Here is a 20178-nt window from a genome sequence, read left to right as displayed (position 1 = left end):
GGAAAATGGTGTTTTGAAGTCAGAATCTGAGTTGTTGAGATGTTCATTATTTGGGGGATATCCAAGCTCACAGATCCTCTCCGTAGACACATATGCCTACTTTTTACTTCATTAATAATAGCAACTATTTGTTTCCCAGAAAAAAGACTGTCTGTCTTACTAGACTGTCTGTTGCAAACCTTGAAATATGGTTCATTTTATATTGCAGTTGAGAACAAGTGACTATTTTCTGCAATATATTTATTCCTATTTTTTTTTTAAATTTAAAGTTATTGTCAACATCAGCACTGCAAAGCAGGTTTTTTGAAAATTAACTGAAATTATCATTAAACATGTGCTGTTTTCTTACTGGCCCTATAAACATGTAAATGTGTGATTATAAATATATTTTCTATTTATGATACTTTTAAAAAATTTACATTAAGCAAAATAAAATTTCCTTGGTTATTAATAGAGTGAACTATGAATAATGACGAAATTTTCTAGATCATCATGTGGACTAAGAAAGCTGCCTGCCGTATCAGTAAACAAAGGATGTCACAGCCATCAGTGATTGCAGCCAACCTGATGGTGAGCCCTGAGGGAACTCGGGATGGAAACAAGAATGCCTGCAATCTAGCAGTCATCAGACTGCAGCCACCCCCAACAGTGCAGTTTGACAAAACTTAGGATGAGAAAACACAGGACACTGGCCCCAGATAGCTGAGGTGTATGTACACCAAAGGAATGATTTCAGTGAGCTCAGACTCTTGCATCTTCCCGCACATCAAAGCCTGTGTTCCTGGGGCACTGGAATTTGTTGATTTTTCTCTTTTTACTGGGAGTTATTTTGTCTTTTTAGCATTGTCTGTCTTCAAGTAATATTGAGGGTTTGGTTTCGTGTAAACATTTCATAAATAGACAGTTACTTCACATTTTTGGGGTAGAAGATTTTGGGAGAGTGTTTGCTGCACTGCCCCTGTTGTCTACAGCGATGAGGAAATTCTCTGTGTCCTTTTGGATTCAATAAAAATTTAAATGGTCTTGGCTCATCAAAGATGTTTTTACTGCACCAACAATACAATGCATGTCATTGATCTTTGAGCACAATTATTGTATGCTAATTTTTGTGGATGCCTACTACTCATTTGGAAGAGTCCTAGTCACTTTATATTTGTTTTTATTGACTTCTCAAAATAATTCTGCAAGTAGGTTTTATAATCTCATTTTAACAATAGCTAAACTGAGGCATGGAGAGGGTTAGAAAAATTGCCCAAGTTCACCTTGGAAAACAATAGAGCTGAGATTTAAACTATATCTTTTCTACTCTGATGCCCATATCATTCAAACCAATTTTTTTTTTTAACCCGTTAGTGGGTAGATTTAGTCTATGGATGAGTCCTGATGATAGGGACAGAGTAAAGGAACAAAGTAGGTAATTAAATAGTTAATCCTGCTAGGGGATTGTAAGTACAGAAAAAAGTATGGGAGACCCCTGTATGTTAATGGTAACTCAAGACAGCAGGTTTGCTTAACCACAAAGCCAAGCAGGCTTGCATAGCAACAAAACCATGCAACAGAAGCATGAGACCTGCCCTCAAACAATAAAACAGTGGTTGCATGAGACCCACATCCTGACCAGTGAGCTCAGCAATTTTATGATTACTAGGGCACACCTCTCTGCACACACTAAAAACAAAAATACAAGGAAAAGGTGACATTATACTAAAACCTGAGATGATTAACCATTTTTAGCATATGTTACCATCTTTTTGCTCATTTCCATTCCTCCATGACAGTCCCAGCTTGACCACATAGGGACAAGAAAACTCCCCTGCCTGAAGTGGAGGAGGAACCGATGACGTCTCCTCAAGAATGAGGAAGAAGGTGGTCTTTTTCCCCTCCCCACTTTTCCTTTGATTATAGAAGTGTAGCCCACTAAGTTCTCAGGGCACAGCACCCTTTCACTAGCCTGCTTGTAAGCCTCACAAGTGTCCTATTCTAATAAATCACTTCTTATTTATCACTTTGCTTCTCACTGAATTCTTTCTTCACTGAGCCATAAAGAACTGGAACTCCTTGGAGCCCCCCCGAAACTGACCTACTTTGTTCCTTTACTCTGTCCCTATCACTGGGAAAACCTTTATATGAAAGCTTCAGGTGGTTCTACAAATCACTACCTCCTAGCCAGTGGATACTGTCTCCTAGGAGAGCAACCTTGAGAAATTTGACCCTTAAGCATTCATTATCAATTGTGGACCAAAGGAGGGGAAACTTACCTAATTGCTGTACTCTTATTGTCAGTGAAAACACATACAAAAAAACCCTAACAAACTAATTATATATTCTATTTGCCAGGTCAGTTTTATGAGTTTTAAAACTTTAATTGAATGTCAGTACTTCATTTTAAAATGTTCTGCACTTTGGTTATAAATCAGCAAGACATATTCCTCTAAATTTCATGAAATCGGGTTACATAGGATAACAACAGAAGAGCCATACAAGTTTATTGTCTGTTTATTAATTTCTTAGTGATTTGTGATAGCTTAATACAGTTTTCTTTAGATCCTAAACATTTTAAGTGTTAATGAATTCAAAAACCAAGAATTATTAATTGAGCAAAATAATCATTGCATTAAGTTGAATGTAAAGTTAGGAATGCATGGACAAAATCCTAACAAAGGAGCATAATTCAAAAACACCAAAACAAGAAAACTATCTGATTATGATAGTGTTAAATTTTGAAATTACTGTTGCTCATTTGTTAGAATTGTTCATTTTAATTCATTAATCATTTCCAGAAACGTTGGATTAAAGATTGCAAGGATTGCTTCAGAAACCTCTAGAGCTAGCTTCTTCGCAACCTGTGTCTTCATTAAAATTTTCCATATAGTCAAAGATAGTGAATCTGGGAAAAATATAAAATAATTACATGTAAATTTAAATGTATACGCATTTGCTAAAATGTTTTTTTAAAAAAATTCTATGTATTTTGGATACAAATATATATGTACATTACATGATAATTATACATGTAAAGTTTTTTAATTTAAAATTAATTGACCAGATCTTCATATAAAAATCAGTAAGAAATATAAGCAATTAACCAGAAAACTGGGAAGAGCACACAAACACAGTCAAAGAATTGTAAATTCATATGCGTGAACTAGCACTTTCTACATTACACACAAATTATAGAAATTGCTATATGATAGTAGGTTGGAGAAAATAAGAACCTTAATTCATAGTTTTATAACAAAAATGTAAACTCCTGAAAATTTTTTTGAATACCATTTGGCAATATATGACCCATCTACATGAATACATTTCCTTTCTACATATTTATTGGTAAAATAATAAATTATGGCAAGAAATGTATACCAAAAATGCCATTGTTACATTATTGCTACCAGCTTATAACAGAAAATAATGTCCACAGTTATGGTATATTCATTAAATGAAACACTACATATCATTTAAACAGAGTGGGTTGGATCAATATGTCCTGATACAGAAAAAGCTCCATGAAGATTTTCTAGTAAAAAGTATAGTGCAGAGCAGTATGATTTCATTTGTACAGACAACATAGGTTTTATTTATTCATTTATTTGCACTGTTTTAAGTATTTTTTAAAATTCAATTAATTTGCACCAAAGACTGATTTTTTAAAATTAGGTGGAAGACCAAGAGATACAAGTGAAGAAAGATGGTAAAGAAGACTTTTGTTTTCATTTGATGTGTCACTTAGACTTTTTAAGTTTGAATATATTATATATACTTAAAAATGAATCAGTAAAATGTACAGCAATTAAAGTGCATTTTAAGTAAAGAGAAAATAAGTTAGAGTTTTAAAAACAGTTTTGGAAAAGAAGAAATATTTTAGGTTAGATCTGTTACTGTACAAGAGGTAACAGTTTGGTAGTATCTAGACTACTTGGTCCCAGGTATACTTCTTTTTCTTCCTAGGCTCTTTGGGGATAGGAGGATAATGTTAATTTCCATTAAGAGCTATTTTCATGAACATCCTTTGCTCCTTTCCATGGAGATAAAGCATGTTACCTGATTAATGGGTGTGAGCCTTCAGTTCATGCTTTTCAATGGGCTAGAGCTAATCTACTAAAGTCCTAAGATCCAGGAATAGCTCTTTTTCTCTTTTTTCTATCTAGCCTAGTGAGGAAATGATACTAGGAATATATTGACCTATTCTTCAAACTTTCCTTTGGGTGCCCTTTCCCAAGTCTAGAGTAGGGGTATATAGTAGGGAGAACATTGTTGCTGCATGTCTAAATCATATTCTTCAATTGTTTTCCAGCATTAAAGCTGAGGTTCCATTCACTCATTCCTTTGCTTGTCTCGACTGGTTTTGATTTTGGATAGGGTCAAAAAAAATGTGATCTACTGATACTGCACAATTACCAGTACTCATTCCTTGAGGGATTTAACTCATATATATAGCACTAGTCATTACTTATATTGGAGGCTGCAAAAGCTAATGTCCACAGAGACTAGGAAGGTAACATAAATGTTTGAGATTAGATAAATATAGAAAATTAGTAATGGGAGTTGTACACTGTGCAGCTGTGCACCCAAGGATTGCTGTGTCCATGGGACTCTTTTCAATGGGGCCAGGTGTTTGCAGACCTGGCCATGTGAAAACCCATGGAGAGAATTCAGGGTTCCTGGAATTTCACCTTAAGATAAATCTGGGGTGGAGATGAAGAGGGAGAATAATAAAGAGAAAATTACAAAGAAAATTAGTAGTGATGGTAGCTATAAAAACTATTTCAAGGAGAGGCAGTTCCTACTCAACTTCAGGAACTTGGTGACATGCAGAAATATGGGCCCACCATACCCTGCATTATAATGATTTAGGAGAGTCTCAGAAATTTAGATTCTTTTCATGAAATTTATCATTATTATATTTTCATAAATAATTTGATATTTTAAATATTTATATTTGTAGACCAAATGAAAATGCCTTGATCCATTATTGGGCCAGTGGTTTGCAAACTCTAATAATCTCCAAAACACTCTTCAATCCAAATGTTTCCTTATTGATTTTCTCCCTGGATGATCTATCTATTGATATATTGAAGTCCCCTAGTATTATTTTTTTGCGATTTATTTCTCCCTTCAGATCTGTTAATACATGCTTTATATATTTAGGTCCTCCTATGTTGGGTGCATAAATGTTTACAAATGTTATATCCTCCTGTGGAATTGAACCTTTATTATTATATACTGATCCTCTTTGTCTCTTCTTACAATGTTCGTCTTAAAATCTATTTTTTCTGATATAAGTATAGCTACCTGAGCTTTCTTTTGGTTTCCATTTGCATGGGCTATCTTTTTCAAACCCTTCACTTTCAGTCTGAGTTTCCTGAAAGTTGAGGTGAGTCTCTTGTAGGCAGCATGCAGCTGGGTCTTACCTTTTATCCATTCAGCCATTCTATGTCTTTTGATTGGAGAATTTAGTCCACTGACAGTTAAAGTAATTATTGATAGGTATGGACTTATTGCCATTTTGTTCATTGTTTTCTGTTTTTTTTTATAATTCCTTTGTACTTTTCTTCTTTTCTTGCTCTCTTTCTATGTGATTGATGATTTTCTGTAGGGTATGCTTAGATTCCTTTCTCTTTACATTTTTTTGTATCTATTATAGATTTTTGCTTTGTGGTTACCATGAGACTTACATAAAATATGTTATATTTATAACAGTCTACTTTAAGCCTACAACTTAAGTTTGAAGACATTCTAAAGTTCTACATTTTTACTCTCACGCCCCACCCCCAAGTTTTATGTTCTCAGTGTCACAATTGACATCTCTTGTCTTATGTACCCATTAACAAGTAATTGTAGTTATAGTTATTTTTACTCTTTAGTCTTTTAATCTTCATACTAGATTCATAAATGATTAACCCACCACCATTACATTAGATTATTCTGAATTTAACTGTATTTTACCTTTATCAATGAGACATATTTTATATGTTTTCCTGTTACTAATTAGCACCCTTTTGTTTCAGCTTTAAAAAGTCTCTTTAACATTTCTTATAAGGCTGCTTCATGGTGTTGAACTCCAGCTTTTGCTTTTCTTCAAAAAGCTGCCTTCAATTCTGACAAACAGCTTTGTCAGGTAGAGCATTCTTGTTTGGCAGGTTTTTTCTTTCAGTGCTTTGAATATATTGTGCCACTTCTTCTGGCCTGCAAAGCTCCTGCTGAAAAACCTGCTGACAGTCTTATGGAGGCTCCCTTCTACATAATAAGTTGTTTTTCTTCTGGTTTTTTGTTTTTTGTTTTGTTTTTTTTTTGCGGTACGTGGGCCTCTCACTGTTGTGGCCTCTCCCGTTGCAGAGCACAGGCTCCGGACGCGCAGGCTCAGCGGCCATGGCTCACAGGCCCAGCCGCTCCGCGGCATGTGGGATCTTCCCGGACCGGGGCACGAACCCGTATCCCCTGCATCGGCCGGCGGACTCTCAACCACTGCGCCACCAGGGAAGCCCTAAAATACTAATATTTTAATTATGTTTTAAGTTTGGTTCACTGCATAAGAGCATGTCTGGAAAATTGGGATGATGTAGTCATTCAAACTTGCAATTAAAGGTTTCTTCTGGTTTTCACTCTGCTAGGAAACCCTGCAATTGAGGGGTTGAAGCAGAATACTTCTGCCATGACTAGTAAGGGTGGATGGAGGGAACTCACATAAGTCAGTTTGCTAGCTTTCTCATTAATCATGGCAGGTTTTCTTTTCTTTTTTTTTCTAAATCTGAGAGTGATATTAAGGTTATTCTTTAAAAAAATACTTTAACAACAACAACAAAAAAGAATATATCTGGGTTTGTAGATGAATAAAGTACACGAAGTAGTCTGGTAGCTTCATGGGTAAATAAGGACCTGTATGGTCAGGCCCCATTAGATGGCTGCACTCTTGCTGTCTGTATATGCCTTGCTCCACCTGGCACTACCTTACCCTTAATTTATGTGCATGATTCCTCCCCCTCCTAAGCTGAAACTTTAATCAGTAACTACCTTCGTGATCAGCTCAACCCTCAGCTAATGATTGTTCTAGTCCTCAGACCAGAACAGCTCCAGTATGTTGGGTACTCAACAGGAAGGAGTGGCCCTTGCAGGTTTCTAACCCAAAGAGCTGAGGGGAGGCATATTCCAACAATCCCCCTGGAAACCAAGGAGCCCTTCTCATGTCACATCCCTTATAACTGATAGCCTCCTCCTCCCCTGTGTAGCGAAGGTTGTTACTGTGTCCTGCCGGCTATTGGCTGTACCACCATGGGGTGTCGCTCCAGGCCATTTGCCTCTGACTTCTCGTAAGATTTCCTGTCCAGTAAATGGCTGAAGTCTGTGTAGCTGACGTGGCTGGGCTGTTGCAAGGATTGCAGGACCGTGGGGTGCAGTCTAACAGGACCCATTAGAAAGGACAAGCCATGAATGCAAGGACCAAAATGTGTGTAATGGATACCCTTAAGAAACCATGACTTTCTTTGAGAGTATGTGCTTTAACAACATATATCTCTGATAATCATTATTTCTTCCTTTATCTATTCAACACAATATTGATTTTCTTTAAGGTATTGTTTATAAGGCCTTTACCTGTAGCGTTATCCACTTCGTGAAGAAGATTTAGACCAAGCAGGACTGTGTTCTGAAAGTCAGTAAAGTCACTGATGAAGGGGGCTTTATCCCCATCAACAAGCACTCGTGGTGGCAGGCCCTTCTGGAACTCAGATACTCGAACAAAGGTTGTAGGAAAGCAGGCTGCAGCTAAATAGTCCAAAGCCACACACCAATCTCTTCCAAAATCTGCTTCTGGTTTAGAATAATATTCTAACCTAAAAGACAAGTGGTAACATGTACAATTATAATTACTCCACTCAGAATTTCAGCCTTGTCATTTTCTAGGAAAGATCACCTTCTGCCAACAAACTAAGAATGTAGTTGTTTTCGAATGTGATGGCTTGAGTGCCTGCCTTTGAAGATATAACTAATTAAAATTTTAAATTTGGAAAGGACCATCCCACCAGTTGTTTATATTTTATTCTGAGTTTTTAATCTCTATTAACCAGATACCTTATACCTTGGGAATCATATAACCAGGTGTTAGACTATGACTAAGTAGTAGAAATGTGCAGATAAAAATCAAAATTTCCAAGATAAAATCTCTGCTAGACTCAGACATCCTTGGTAAAATTGTTGATTTCCTGGGGTCAGGAGACCCCTAAAACACTGAGCACCCTAGAGAGACAGACGTCTGATTTTCTGAATACATGGGTTTTTTTCTAGTGGAGGAAATCTGCTGGGAAACCAAACTCTCACCTATTTGGGGAACACGTTATTACAGTGGAAAGTTTAGGTTGTAGTAATTAGTTTTATAACTATATAATTCATGGCTCCTGTCCCCACCCAGTGCTGAACAACGTGCAGGCTTTGAACAAAGTTGTTCCCCCTGAAACACTGTCTACTCCCTGCTTTGCTCAACATTTACATTCTCTTCTAAATCTCATCATAGGTGTCACCTCCTTCACAAAGTTTGCCATCCCACCTGAGGTGGAACCAACTATTTCCTACTCCACTATATTCCCAAAGCACTATATTACTCATATATTTAAAAGTTTGTTTTCTCATTAGATTATATTCAATTTTCTAGTAATTAGGTTATATTCCAATTTTTCTGTTTCCATAGTACATATGTAGGGTCTAGTTAACAGAAAACATTTGCATCCTGTTTGTCAATGTTAAGTAAATCATAACATAACCCAGAGAAGAAACCTTGCTGTGTTTCACTCACATGCACACAGGCTCCTTCCTGCCTCTAACACCCAGAAGTGGAAGACTGCATACAGTGGACTCTTAATGAGAGAAGAGTTTGGTTTGGATTCACAGTTGACTATTTTTAGTCACATCACAGCTGATTATGAAGTAAGGATTAAAGGAAAGGTGAATTCATAAAGATTTTGACCAATAGCCACATAACCCTAGTAACAATGGATTAAACAAATTGCAAGGGAGTCAGCAACACTAGGAAAGGGGGAAAGGGATGTGGGCATCAGATCAAGACACAGAGGCCATAGGAGCACAAGTGAAATTCAATGGAAGCCTTTCACATTATTCTATTGAATGTGCTATTGAACAATTCAACCAATAAGTCAGTTAAAATATGTCCAAGCAAGAAGAAAAATATACCTTAAAAGGCTCATTTTAATTTAAAATATATTTTAAAACATAAAATATATACATGTACCAGACAATCTGAGGATCCAGGACCACAGAGTTTTATTTAAGTATATGGAGACTACACAGGGTTCAGTATTGTCTCATGTAAAGAAACCACTCCTAGTATTTATTTTTACCTAAAGAAAGTAACTCATGAGGTTTTAAGGAAGTTCCCCAGGCTGTACAGATTGTAAACATGGCCTCAATTCTTCAATACTCTCTATGTCCCTGTTTTTTGGCTTGTCATTTTCCAGTGCCCCTTCCCCAAATGCACACTACCATATATAAAATAGATAAACACGGATTTACTGTATAGCACAGGGGACTATATTCAACATCTTGTAATAAACTATAATGGAAAAGAATAAAAAAGAATATAGATACATATGTATATATATGTACATATACTTGTATATAAATATATTTATGTACATATACATGTATATAAATATATATATTTATAGACATATATTATAAAACCAAATTACCTTGCTGTATACCTGAAACTAACACAATATTGTCAATCAACTATGCTTCAATTAAAAATTTAAAAATATATATTAGCCCACTTGACACAGCATAAGCTTAAAATGCATTTTCACACTTGGTTTCTCTCTCTTGCTATTCTGTCATCACAGTGAAGAACACCCAGGCTTGCCTGATGGAGAACGGGAGACAAGTGGAGCAGAGCTGAGCTTTCCCATTCACCCCTGTGGGGCCGGTAAAAATCAGCCAACATGACATGAGCCCAGGAAAGATCCGCAGAGCTGCCCAGCTAAGCCTCAGGCACGTGAGCAATCAACGCTCACTGTCGTAGGACGCTGAGGGTTAATGGCTGTTGATTGTGCCTCACATTCTTGCGAGAAAAACTGGATGCAATACAGGGCCACACATCTAATTAATTGCAGAGTCAGGACTGAAAGAAACCCTAGCAACTTGGCTTTAAAGCTCATGTTCTTTACAACTTTCCTCTACTGCCTCTTGTGATGATAATAGTTACTTTACACTGACTGCTTCTCATGTGACAGTGGTATGTTAAGCATGATGTATAGATAGATTTAATCCCCCAAATTACCCTATGTAGTATATACTGTTATTATGACAAGTTCAAAGATGAGAAAACTGAGTTTATCACTGTTTGGATTGCCCAATTTAATACCTGGTTGTTGGAACCAATAGGTAAAGGAGGACATATGTTGTGAATCTGCTAATCAGGTGATTTATTTACCTTACTGGATGATGGATTTTGTGAGACAGACAACAACCAGTGGAATATGAGGTACCCAACATTCTTGCCTGGATTTCCAAATTTGCTTGTATAATGTCAATGAGCCCTGATTTTTGTTGTTGTTGTTCCTGTTTTATACTATACCCAGATTTCTAGCCAATACTTCACTCTTGGGGATTGACTCCACCCCCTAAATAGAGTCTGTAATCATTGATTTTATGCACCAACTTGACTGGGCCACAGGGTGCCCAGATATTTGGTCAAACTTTATTTTGGGTATTTCTGTGAGAGTATTTTTGGAAGATATTACCATATAAAACTGTAGACGGAGTAAAGCAACTTGCCCTCTATAATGTGTCTAGGCTTCCTCCAATCAGTTGAAAGCCTGACTAGAACAAAAATTACTCTTTCAGTGAGTAAGAGATAATACTCTTGGCTGATGGCCTTCAAACTGAGACATAGGCTCTTCCAGGTTCTATAGCAGCTGCAGCCTTTTTTACTTGAACTGGACATTGGCTTTGCAAATTATAGATTTGCCACCCTCCATAGTCATAGCAGCCAGTTCCTTACAAAAAATCTATATCTATCTATCATCTATCTATAAATCTATCATCTCCTATTGGGTCTGTCTCTGTGAAGAACACTAACTAAATACAGTGCTATTCACATCTTAACACAAATCATTCTTACATTCTCACATCTAGGTGTATAATACTTCTAAGTGTACCTGTGGAGTGGCTTGATAATCTTCTAGGCTATTTTGTGTGCAAACCCTGATATTACTTAATTTTCTTCCCCAAGTATGTAGCTACCATATTATGTGCCTATGATTAAAAAAAGCAGTGATAATTTCTTTTCTTTTTTTTTCAATAGAGAGAAATTGGTTGTATGTTTTTTTGGTTGGTTGGTTGGTTAGCTGGTTGGTTGGTTGGTTGGTTGGTACAAGATTTTGTTTCTCAAATTTTTGCCCCTTCTTCATCAAACAATTTTTAAGCCTGATCATACTAAAATAATCACACATCATCATTAAAATCCCCAATGATTAAATATAACATTTAATAGGAAGATTGATATTAGAAAATGAATAAAAAGGCATAAATAAGATGAAAAATTATTTGCCATATTAAGTAGAAATAACTTGGCATCCATTCTTACCTATCTTCAAAAATTTTGTAAGCATCTTTCAAGGCTGAGAGATGTGCATCCCACAAGTACTTCAGCAAGTCATCAAAGCTACTAGAAGGTGACTGCAAACGCTATAGTAAAGAGAAGAAATTTATTCATATTTGAGCAACTATACCAATTCTCTACAATTTAATTTTGTTCGCATTTACAATTTAGCAATATTCTACATGACAGGAAAGTTTTGTTTCTATGGATTAATTTGTGTAAGCCATTAGTGACTAACACTCTGTAAAGACTATAATAATTATCTATTATTAGTAGTAATACTGAGTGCATCTATAAGAGATGAACTGCATGTGTTTTCCCAAAAGTCAGTATTTTATACTGACCAAGAGAACTTTACTTTTTGTTTATCAGTTGTTTTTCTGCTACCAAAGTTGAAATTACCACAAAAGTTTAACATTAAGAAAAGGGAGAAATTACCAGAATATTTAATTTAATCACATATTTTAAAATGAACTAATAATCTATAGAACTAGTAAATCTATCTTTTAGCATTGATTTTGGTTCATGACTGTGCTTAACCAACATATTTTATTTTGGTCACTGAATATTTGGTTTTGATTGCCACATAATTGTTTAGATATACCTATTTGTGACCGCTTATCAAATCACTTGAAATAAGTTAACTGACTTTTCTAAAACCAACTCCATAATCATATTTCTCCCAAGTGTTATTGCTCAGTTGACTTGAAGGTTCAATTTACCAGATTAATCCTTTCATTCAGTGAGATATCCTATGTGCTCTCACATTTATGTATGGCTTATTTAGGGTGAGAAGAGTGGATAGATTTTCTGTTAATGCTGCATTGGTTCAGAGGGTGTAAATGACATGTAATGCCCTGCTGTAATGTAATGACATTTATATAACTGGCATAAAATTTTACATTTTTATAGCATATAATGCACAAAAAAAAACCTAAACAGAAAGCATTAAACAAACAAAAAAAATTATCTTACCACCTCCTAAGAGAATAAATTATAAAACTTAATAAAGGTACCTTGTAAAGGGCATTCCACTTGTTCATCGTCTTAGGAAAGGATGACTGACAGCTAGAAATATTAAGACAAAACTTTGTCTGGTCCTTGGGTGGTGGCAAAAGCAGAACTTGATCTGATGATATCCCCATTATACCAGAATCAACCGCAGCAAGGAAGGGTAGTGCACATAGAAAGTAATTTATATCTGTAATTGCAAAATACTTATTATTACCACAAGCACTAACAAACGTGATAGAGGATATTTTAAAGTAATCTGTAAACCATTCAGCAAAAACTCACAGATCCAGGAACATGAAAAAAAGTCACTGCAAAATATTGAAAATCTCCCTAAGGATCATTTACATAACTTTAACATGTTTCTGTTAATAACCCTACAATTAGAAACGAATATGGGCTAAAATAGTTGACTACAATATTTTAAAACAAAAAGTAATTTTAACGAATTTGGTACCATTCATTTTTCAAAGCATTATGTAAAAATGGAAGAAAGATATCTACTTGTGCACAGAATGATACAACACCTCTAGCTGAGGTTTTACCATGAAATGTGATTTTTTCTAAATTATCTTAATATGGTTATAGTATTGATATTTTGTATTTTATTTAACCAAGTTTAATGTGCAACCATGACGTCACAAAGTCCTTGTCTTACATTAGGTCTTTAAAGCAAAAATGTTGGGTAAGTGTTGGCAATAGATCTTTGGGTAATTAAATTAACACTAAATTAAGATTTTTTTAAAATTTCTCTCTAAATGGAACCTACTCCAGCAAATTTAGACATCATGATATAGTTGACTGTAAAGCTTGTTGTACTGATTCCCACTGGTGAAGTAGAACATTTTTCATCATAGACATGTATTTTGAATGCAGTCCTACGCCCCAGGGTAGCAGGCTTATACTCCAAACTATGGAGTCCATGTGAGACAAAAGAAGCCTGAATTCTAGATCTGTAGTCATGACTATTTGTGAGTCTTTGAAAAGACTCCATTGGTATCCTATGAGAAAAATAGGTAAAGGTGTATATGATGTGTGTCACTGCAAGAAAGTGAAATTTAATGTGACCTTGTTTCTAATTATTGGGAAATATCTCTAAGAAAGTGTGTGTAAATTAATTTCACTGCTAAAATACAAAATAAAGTTAAAGAATTAGAAACTACCTTCTAATTATTTTAGTATTAAATATCCAACAGAGGCCTTAGATTATTGATTGATAGAACAATTTGTGGTAGATTAATCTCTGACATTTTTATGAGTTTCAAAGTTAAGCACATTTTACCTGAACAAAATGAGAAGAAAGTATTATTTTCTTGTCCTCTCCTTTCTCATCCTTCCTCGTCCTTGGAGACTCTCTGGCTAGTGGGACCTCCCATCTAACTGCCAATGCTGGTCGTTCAAAGGCCATCGTCCTTTGCTGTTCCTCAGTTCAGTCCCCGTGTGAAATATGTCCTAAGGAATCATTATTAAAATTGTGGCCATAAATCCTAAAATGTGTCATAAAGGCCACAAGGTACATGATGAAGTAAATTCCTTTTTACAGAGGAATAGTGCTGCTTTTGTTTTATCTCTGTCCCTCAGATCTTAGGTTGAATGTTTTCTTTGTGGGAAGGTTATTCCCTATTTTGCTATTAAATGAACATACCAGCCCACCAACTGTCCACAGAGATGCACAAACGATCTCCAGATTCATAGCCACAGTCTGTCCTTCGGCTGGGATCAACTAATCTGCCTAGAAGAGAGAGGATGCACGGATTATTTATTATGCACATTTTGAAGCTGGTAATAATTGTCCCTTACCTAGGCGCAGTTTGTTTGCAAAGATACACAAACATTTCTCTTCTGATGACTTGTGTTTATCTTCCTATCTCTCTTTACCCTTCATTTCCCATCTCAGAACCAATTTCTATTCCTTGATCTAACATCACCACAGTATTCCACTTTTGGATTATCTGTTTTGAATAGTATTTGCTTTTGTAATTATTCTCCTTTTCCTAACCTAATCGTTCTCAAAGCAATGATTGATAAAGAACTTGTTAATGCTGTTAACCTGCATGAATATTACAAGTGTGAGTTTTCCTAATTGATTATTCCTTAGACTGCATACGCATGCTCGTGTTCACACACACCTGCACCCAGTCACATATACCTATGCCATGCTATTTCCAGGCTCTGTTCTGTAGTTTAATTTTCCATATTATTAAATCAGAATAGAATTTCTGGTGGTGGACCTAGGCATTGATATTTTAAAAAACTAGGTAGTTGTTTTCAACGTGCAGCTACACGCGAGAACCTCTGCTTTTGTTCATTCTTTTATTCCCTAGTAGATTTTGTTTATTTTTCCACAGTGAAATTCTGTCCACATTTCAAATCTCAGTTCAAATACATTTTTTTTCTGATTACTCCAGCTGACTCCACTGTGTCCCTTGTTTTGCACTTTAATTTTTAACAAGGAGTTGTTATTTATTGTTCTCTTTAATTTCTAATACCTTTCCTTACAATTGTGTTGTAAGGTCTTTGACGGCAGGGAAACTGTCTGCAATACTTACGTACCTGCACCCCACAGCTGCTTTTAGAAAATATTGGAGACATATAAACCCATCATTAGATGAGTTTAGTCAGGCTTGATCATAATATGTGAATGTAATGAAAGAATAAGAAAAGCATTCAGCCTCCATCTACCGCTGGCCCCCAGGCCCCAGAGTCTGGCGTGCCTCCCATGGTGGACTATGTTCTAATGATTTCTCCTGGATCTCTGTCTTTTTGACTCTGAGGAAAGCCAGATAAATAGGAGTTGGTTTGAGTCTCAAGACATCACCTGACAAAGGTGGATGAATTGCCAACTTCAGTAGCTCCTGTATGTGACTCCTCCTCAGATCTTAGATAAACCTTAATCTTCTCCCTATATTTTTTCCATCAGAACAGAACAAATTTCCTTACTGGTGGTGTTATCAGTATGGAGTGAGGGAGGCACCACTCTGTTTCATGAGCTTCTCTGTCAGCCAAAATATCTTATAATTTGTGAGTCTTTGGCCCAAACATATCTTCTAACTAAACACTAGAATGTATTTTATTTTTGAAAGGAATCAATCTTTTGCAGAGAAACATCCTCATGAACAAGGTGCCACTCCTGCTTTTCTCCATCTCCATGTATAGGTTATCATAGAACTTTAAGAAATTCAAACTAATTTGACATCACCTTCTGCTTTTAACCCATATCTGCTTGACTGTTTTGTTCATCCCAGTGCTTAGAATAGAGTCTGGCGCCTAGTAGGAGTTCAATAAATATTTGTAGAATGCCCAATAGGCTGGATATGAAGTCTTTTTGTGTTTTGCAACCATGCCATATGCCCCATTGCAGTTCCTAGTCAAAACGGGCAACACAGAAAGATTGATGGAGGAGAAGGAGAAGCAGTAGAAAAATAATGGTTATGAGGGGAAAAGAGGAAAAAGAAAAGAATCAATTTTCAAAGACATGCTATGGTGTATACAGAGTTCCATTTCCCAATTACAACATGCTTATATTGGAAGATCATTAGAATGAAAACAAGGGTCATTCTTACCTGTAGTATATTGCCAGCCATGCTGCAAAGGCAATCCCCATAAAAAATTTTGTTCATTATCTGGTGCAAATTTTTCAAAATAACTGGCTGTTTTGTTCATGAGGATTTTATACATCCCCATTCTCTTAGAGTATACCCAGGGATCAATAACATACTTTCCATTCTCCACCCTGTAGTCACTGAACTGACCAGGACTCTCATTCCACAGGGGAGGATACAGAGCTGAGAGACTGAAAGCTCCTGCTAAAGACACAGAAATGCAACCAACTAGTGCACAGGCCCAAGGAGGAAGGAAAGCCATCACGCCAGAGCTGGGGTTGGAGATTGTGGCAGAGCTTTTATTGGGAAGTGGAGGAAGAAGTCATGGTATTTGCTTATATCCTAGCATATCAAATCTCTGTTCTTTTTCCTGGAGATGATAGTCCTTCCCTGGGAAAGTCTTACCAGTGAAAACAGGCTGCTTCCCCAGGTAAAGAGAACAAACTAGAGGATACCAGAAGGGAGAGGGAAGGGAAGGGGGGCAGTTCGAGGTAGGGAATTAAGAGATACAAACTACTATGTATAAAATAAGTAATAAGATCGTATTATACAGCACAATATATATATATAGCTATTATTTTGTAATAAATTTAAATTGAGTATAATCTATAAAAATGTTGAATCACTATGTTGTGTACCTGAAACCAATATAATATTGTACATCAACTATACTTCAATTTAAAAAAAGGAAATGAAAAACATGGGGGGGCTTCTCTTGTTTAATAACATCATCAATATGTTATTCACATGACAGTTGAAAAAAGCTGTTGAAAATTTTAATGTTGAATGAGTCAATATTTTAAACACTTTTAGGAAACTGCTACTATATTTACATTGTCTTTTAATGCCTATGAAGTTAAGCACACTCCTACACATCTGTCTTCACCTTATTCATGTAGAAATATAAAGACATGGAATTTCCTTTTCTTTGCAGAAAAAAGTTTATATAGCAAACCTGAGATTGCTATTATAAGAAAAACCTGCTGGCAAGGTTGACCCTTGGCTGGCATTTGTGTACTTGGCTCTCAAAGTTCCCAATCTACAGCTAAGTGACAAGATGATTAACTCTACCTAGACTGTGCAAACAATAAGGTATGTGTGAAACACCTGCTTCCTTGTAGAGTCTGGGATTTTCATATGTGACCAGCCCCCTAGTAAACCAGAGGATGCCTATGTGACTAGCCCCCCATAAACATCTTGGGCACTGAGCTTTTAATGGGCATCCCTGGGTGGAAACATCACACATATATTGCTACACGTTTGTCGCTGTGGGGAAAGTGTGCCCTGTGTGACCCCTCACGGGAGGGAGAGAGCATATCTGGAAACCTACGCATGCATTCCTCTAGACTCTGCCTGTGTCTTTTCCCTTAGGGTTCAGCTGCATATCCTACTACATCACTGTAGAGAATCTTATCCATGAGTATAACTACATATTGAGTCCTGTGAGTACTTCTAGAGAATGTTTGACCATAGGTCCCTGATGGAAAACCTTCGGATGCCCATTAGTTTATCTCTCACCAAAGACTAAGAAAAAACTTTTTATACATTTAGTTAGTATATTTATTGAATATGAAAACTACTAGCTCCCATACTGAATCACATATCTCTATATTCCAGAGGGAAAGACAAAGTCTAACCGATTCTAATTTCAGGTGTAATTTTCGACTAATATTAAAAAAAAAATCCTGGTGATTACAATTTCATTATAAAGGAATGGAATCCTCTAAAAGGGCTGAGTTTTCTCCATGCAAAAGCTATTCGACTAGTGTTTGGGGGGATAATGTACGTGAAATTGATATATTGGCTAACATATAAAATAGCTGAATTTTGGAACTCCTGCATCAGAACCTAAAGAATAGCTTAGGTTAGGATGGCCTATAATATTATAGATAAAACTACAGACACCTTCCAGGAGTTCCCGAGCCTAAATTATGATTTAAAAATACATCACATATGATATTAGAGTACTTCCTTCTCAGACAGAAAGCTTTAATATATTGCACAGTAAATATGAATGTTGATATGCTAGGATTTATGAAAAATATATGAAAGATCCACTTAATAGAAGTTTCTGTTGCAAGGGAGAAGCTTGAAGTGTGCCTGTGTATCCAATAGAGCAAGCCAGTTTGTTGGCAAAAATTCCTAGTTAATTTCCAATTTTCCTTCTTCCTTAGAATTTTAGTTAGGAACATGGACAACCAGAATTAAGACTACATTTCCAGTATCCCTGGCCCAAGCAACCATGTTACTAATTGCTGACCACTGGAACATACATGGAAATGGTGCCCACATGTCCCTTAAAAGAAGAGGACATGCCACTTCCTTATCCCTTCATCTGTGTTGTGGTTTGGATTGTGAAAGTGATGGCTAAAATTCCATCTCGACACTTAAGGACAATGATGCTACCTTGGGAATGGTAGAATGCAAAGCTAGATCCCAGAGAACTATGGAGCCATACTTTCATCCTTCTATTCCCCACCCTTGGTCGAAGGGTAGAAAGATTTAGAGTTTTTTGTATGCAAAGCGCATGGCTTTATGCTCATACATTAAGAGTTTTAGTAATCAATAAAATTTTTTGAACTGTCAGAAACAGAAGGTATAGTCAACGTTTCTAAAATAAAGTATGCCTACTCCAATAAAAATTAATTTTAGAAAACAAATAAAATAAGGTATCCCTAAATATTTAACTGGTTTGTACTTAAGAGCATGTAAAATATTTTTATAGTTAATATTTTAATTACACATGTTATAGTCATACAAGTGTAATAGTATAGCAGATAGGCTATATTTATGCTGATTAAATATTCCTTGGTTATACTTTTTGTCTGAAATGGGTTACTATTAACTCCTTTGTAAAATTATCTTTATTCCCTCTACTATGGAATGAAATATAAAGGGAAAAAGAGCAAAAACCAAAACCAAAAAAAAAAAAAAAAAAAACCCACCAAAAGTGCATCTTCATTGGAACAAGGACATGGTTATACTTGAAAATTATATACTAGAAACATATTTTAAACAAAGATGTACCCTGAACTCCTTGACCTGGTATGCAGGTTAAACGTTAACTTTTTGTGAGATCTAGAGCCACAAGAGGAGAATATCACCAGACACCCTATTTGAAACCCCAGAAGAGAAGAAAGTGCGAGATAAATCACATCTACACATGATTTTGATTACCTAACTCTTACCCCTTGATTGAGGGTACTATCCCTACAATCTCCACCAGCTTTCTACAAGTCTTATTGCTTATCTCTTTAAATTTTCCATTTAAACAAAATTACCTAATTCTAAGAGCTATCACTCCATTCCTGGAACACTGCAAAGTTAGGGTACTGCTGTCCCAAATCATTGTCCCTCCTGACCCAATCCATCTTATGCAGTGCATTTAGAATAAGATCTCATGGCACTGTTTTGATCTTGTTATGACACCATTCAAGATATTACTATAAACCCTGCTCTCCACTTAACCAAGTCCAGACTACAATCTTTTGATCACCTGTTAGCTTTTCAACCTTATCCAACTATCTTCATTACAGAGAAATACCTCATCCACTGTCCCTCTGAATAATCCATTTGCTGTTTTCACACTTTCTGTTTGATTGTAGTTTTCTCCTTCTCATCTCCACTTTACCCTATTGTACTTTTTTTCAATCAGCTCAAGTTCTGTTCTCACAAATCTTCCATGATTTAGCACGTTGCTTTGCATACAATAGATACACATTCAGTGGACTTAATTTCATTTGCCTTTAAGAAATGAGATGTATTCTGAATATATTCTGAATAGGCCAATGTAAAAAGGGTTCAGTTACTCTGAAGAGTACAGTACGCAATGTTTCTTTTTGTCCTCTGGATACTTTCAGGAGTTTTCTTTGTTTTCAGCAGTTTGCATATAATATGCTAATTATTTCTTAAAATTTATGCATCCCGTTTGGTGTTTTCTGTACGTCATGGGTTTGTAGT

At 36.0% G+C, this 20178-nt stretch overlaps 1 protein-coding gene across 1 annotated transcript; it reads right to left on the bottom strand.

The window, feature by feature from the left end:
- Positions 1-2481: 2481 nt before the first annotated feature.
- C13H6orf58 (chromosome 13 C6orf58 homolog) lies at positions 2482-16486 on the bottom strand. Its single transcript, XM_059083570.2, has 6 exons — positions 16180-16486; positions 14262-14348; positions 12622-12806; positions 11591-11691; positions 7588-7826; positions 2482-2887 (listed from the first exon to the last, which is right to left on the bottom strand). Exons 1-6 carry the CDS (start codon positions 16478-16480, stop codon positions 2754-2756), a joined length of 1047 nt encoding a protein of 348 aa, XP_058939553.1. The 5' UTR covers positions 16481-16486; the 3' UTR covers positions 2482-2753.
- Between the last annotated feature and the right edge of the window lie 3692 nt (positions 16487-20178).

This window comes from Kogia breviceps, chromosome 13 (genome assembly GCF_026419965.1).
Source record: "Kogia breviceps isolate mKogBre1 chromosome 13, mKogBre1 haplotype 1, whole genome shotgun sequence".
In the NCBI taxonomy this organism is placed as follows: domain Eukaryota; kingdom Metazoa; phylum Chordata; class Mammalia; order Artiodactyla; family Physeteridae; genus Kogia; species Kogia breviceps.
This window is presented reverse-complemented; position numbering and strand designations above follow the sequence as displayed.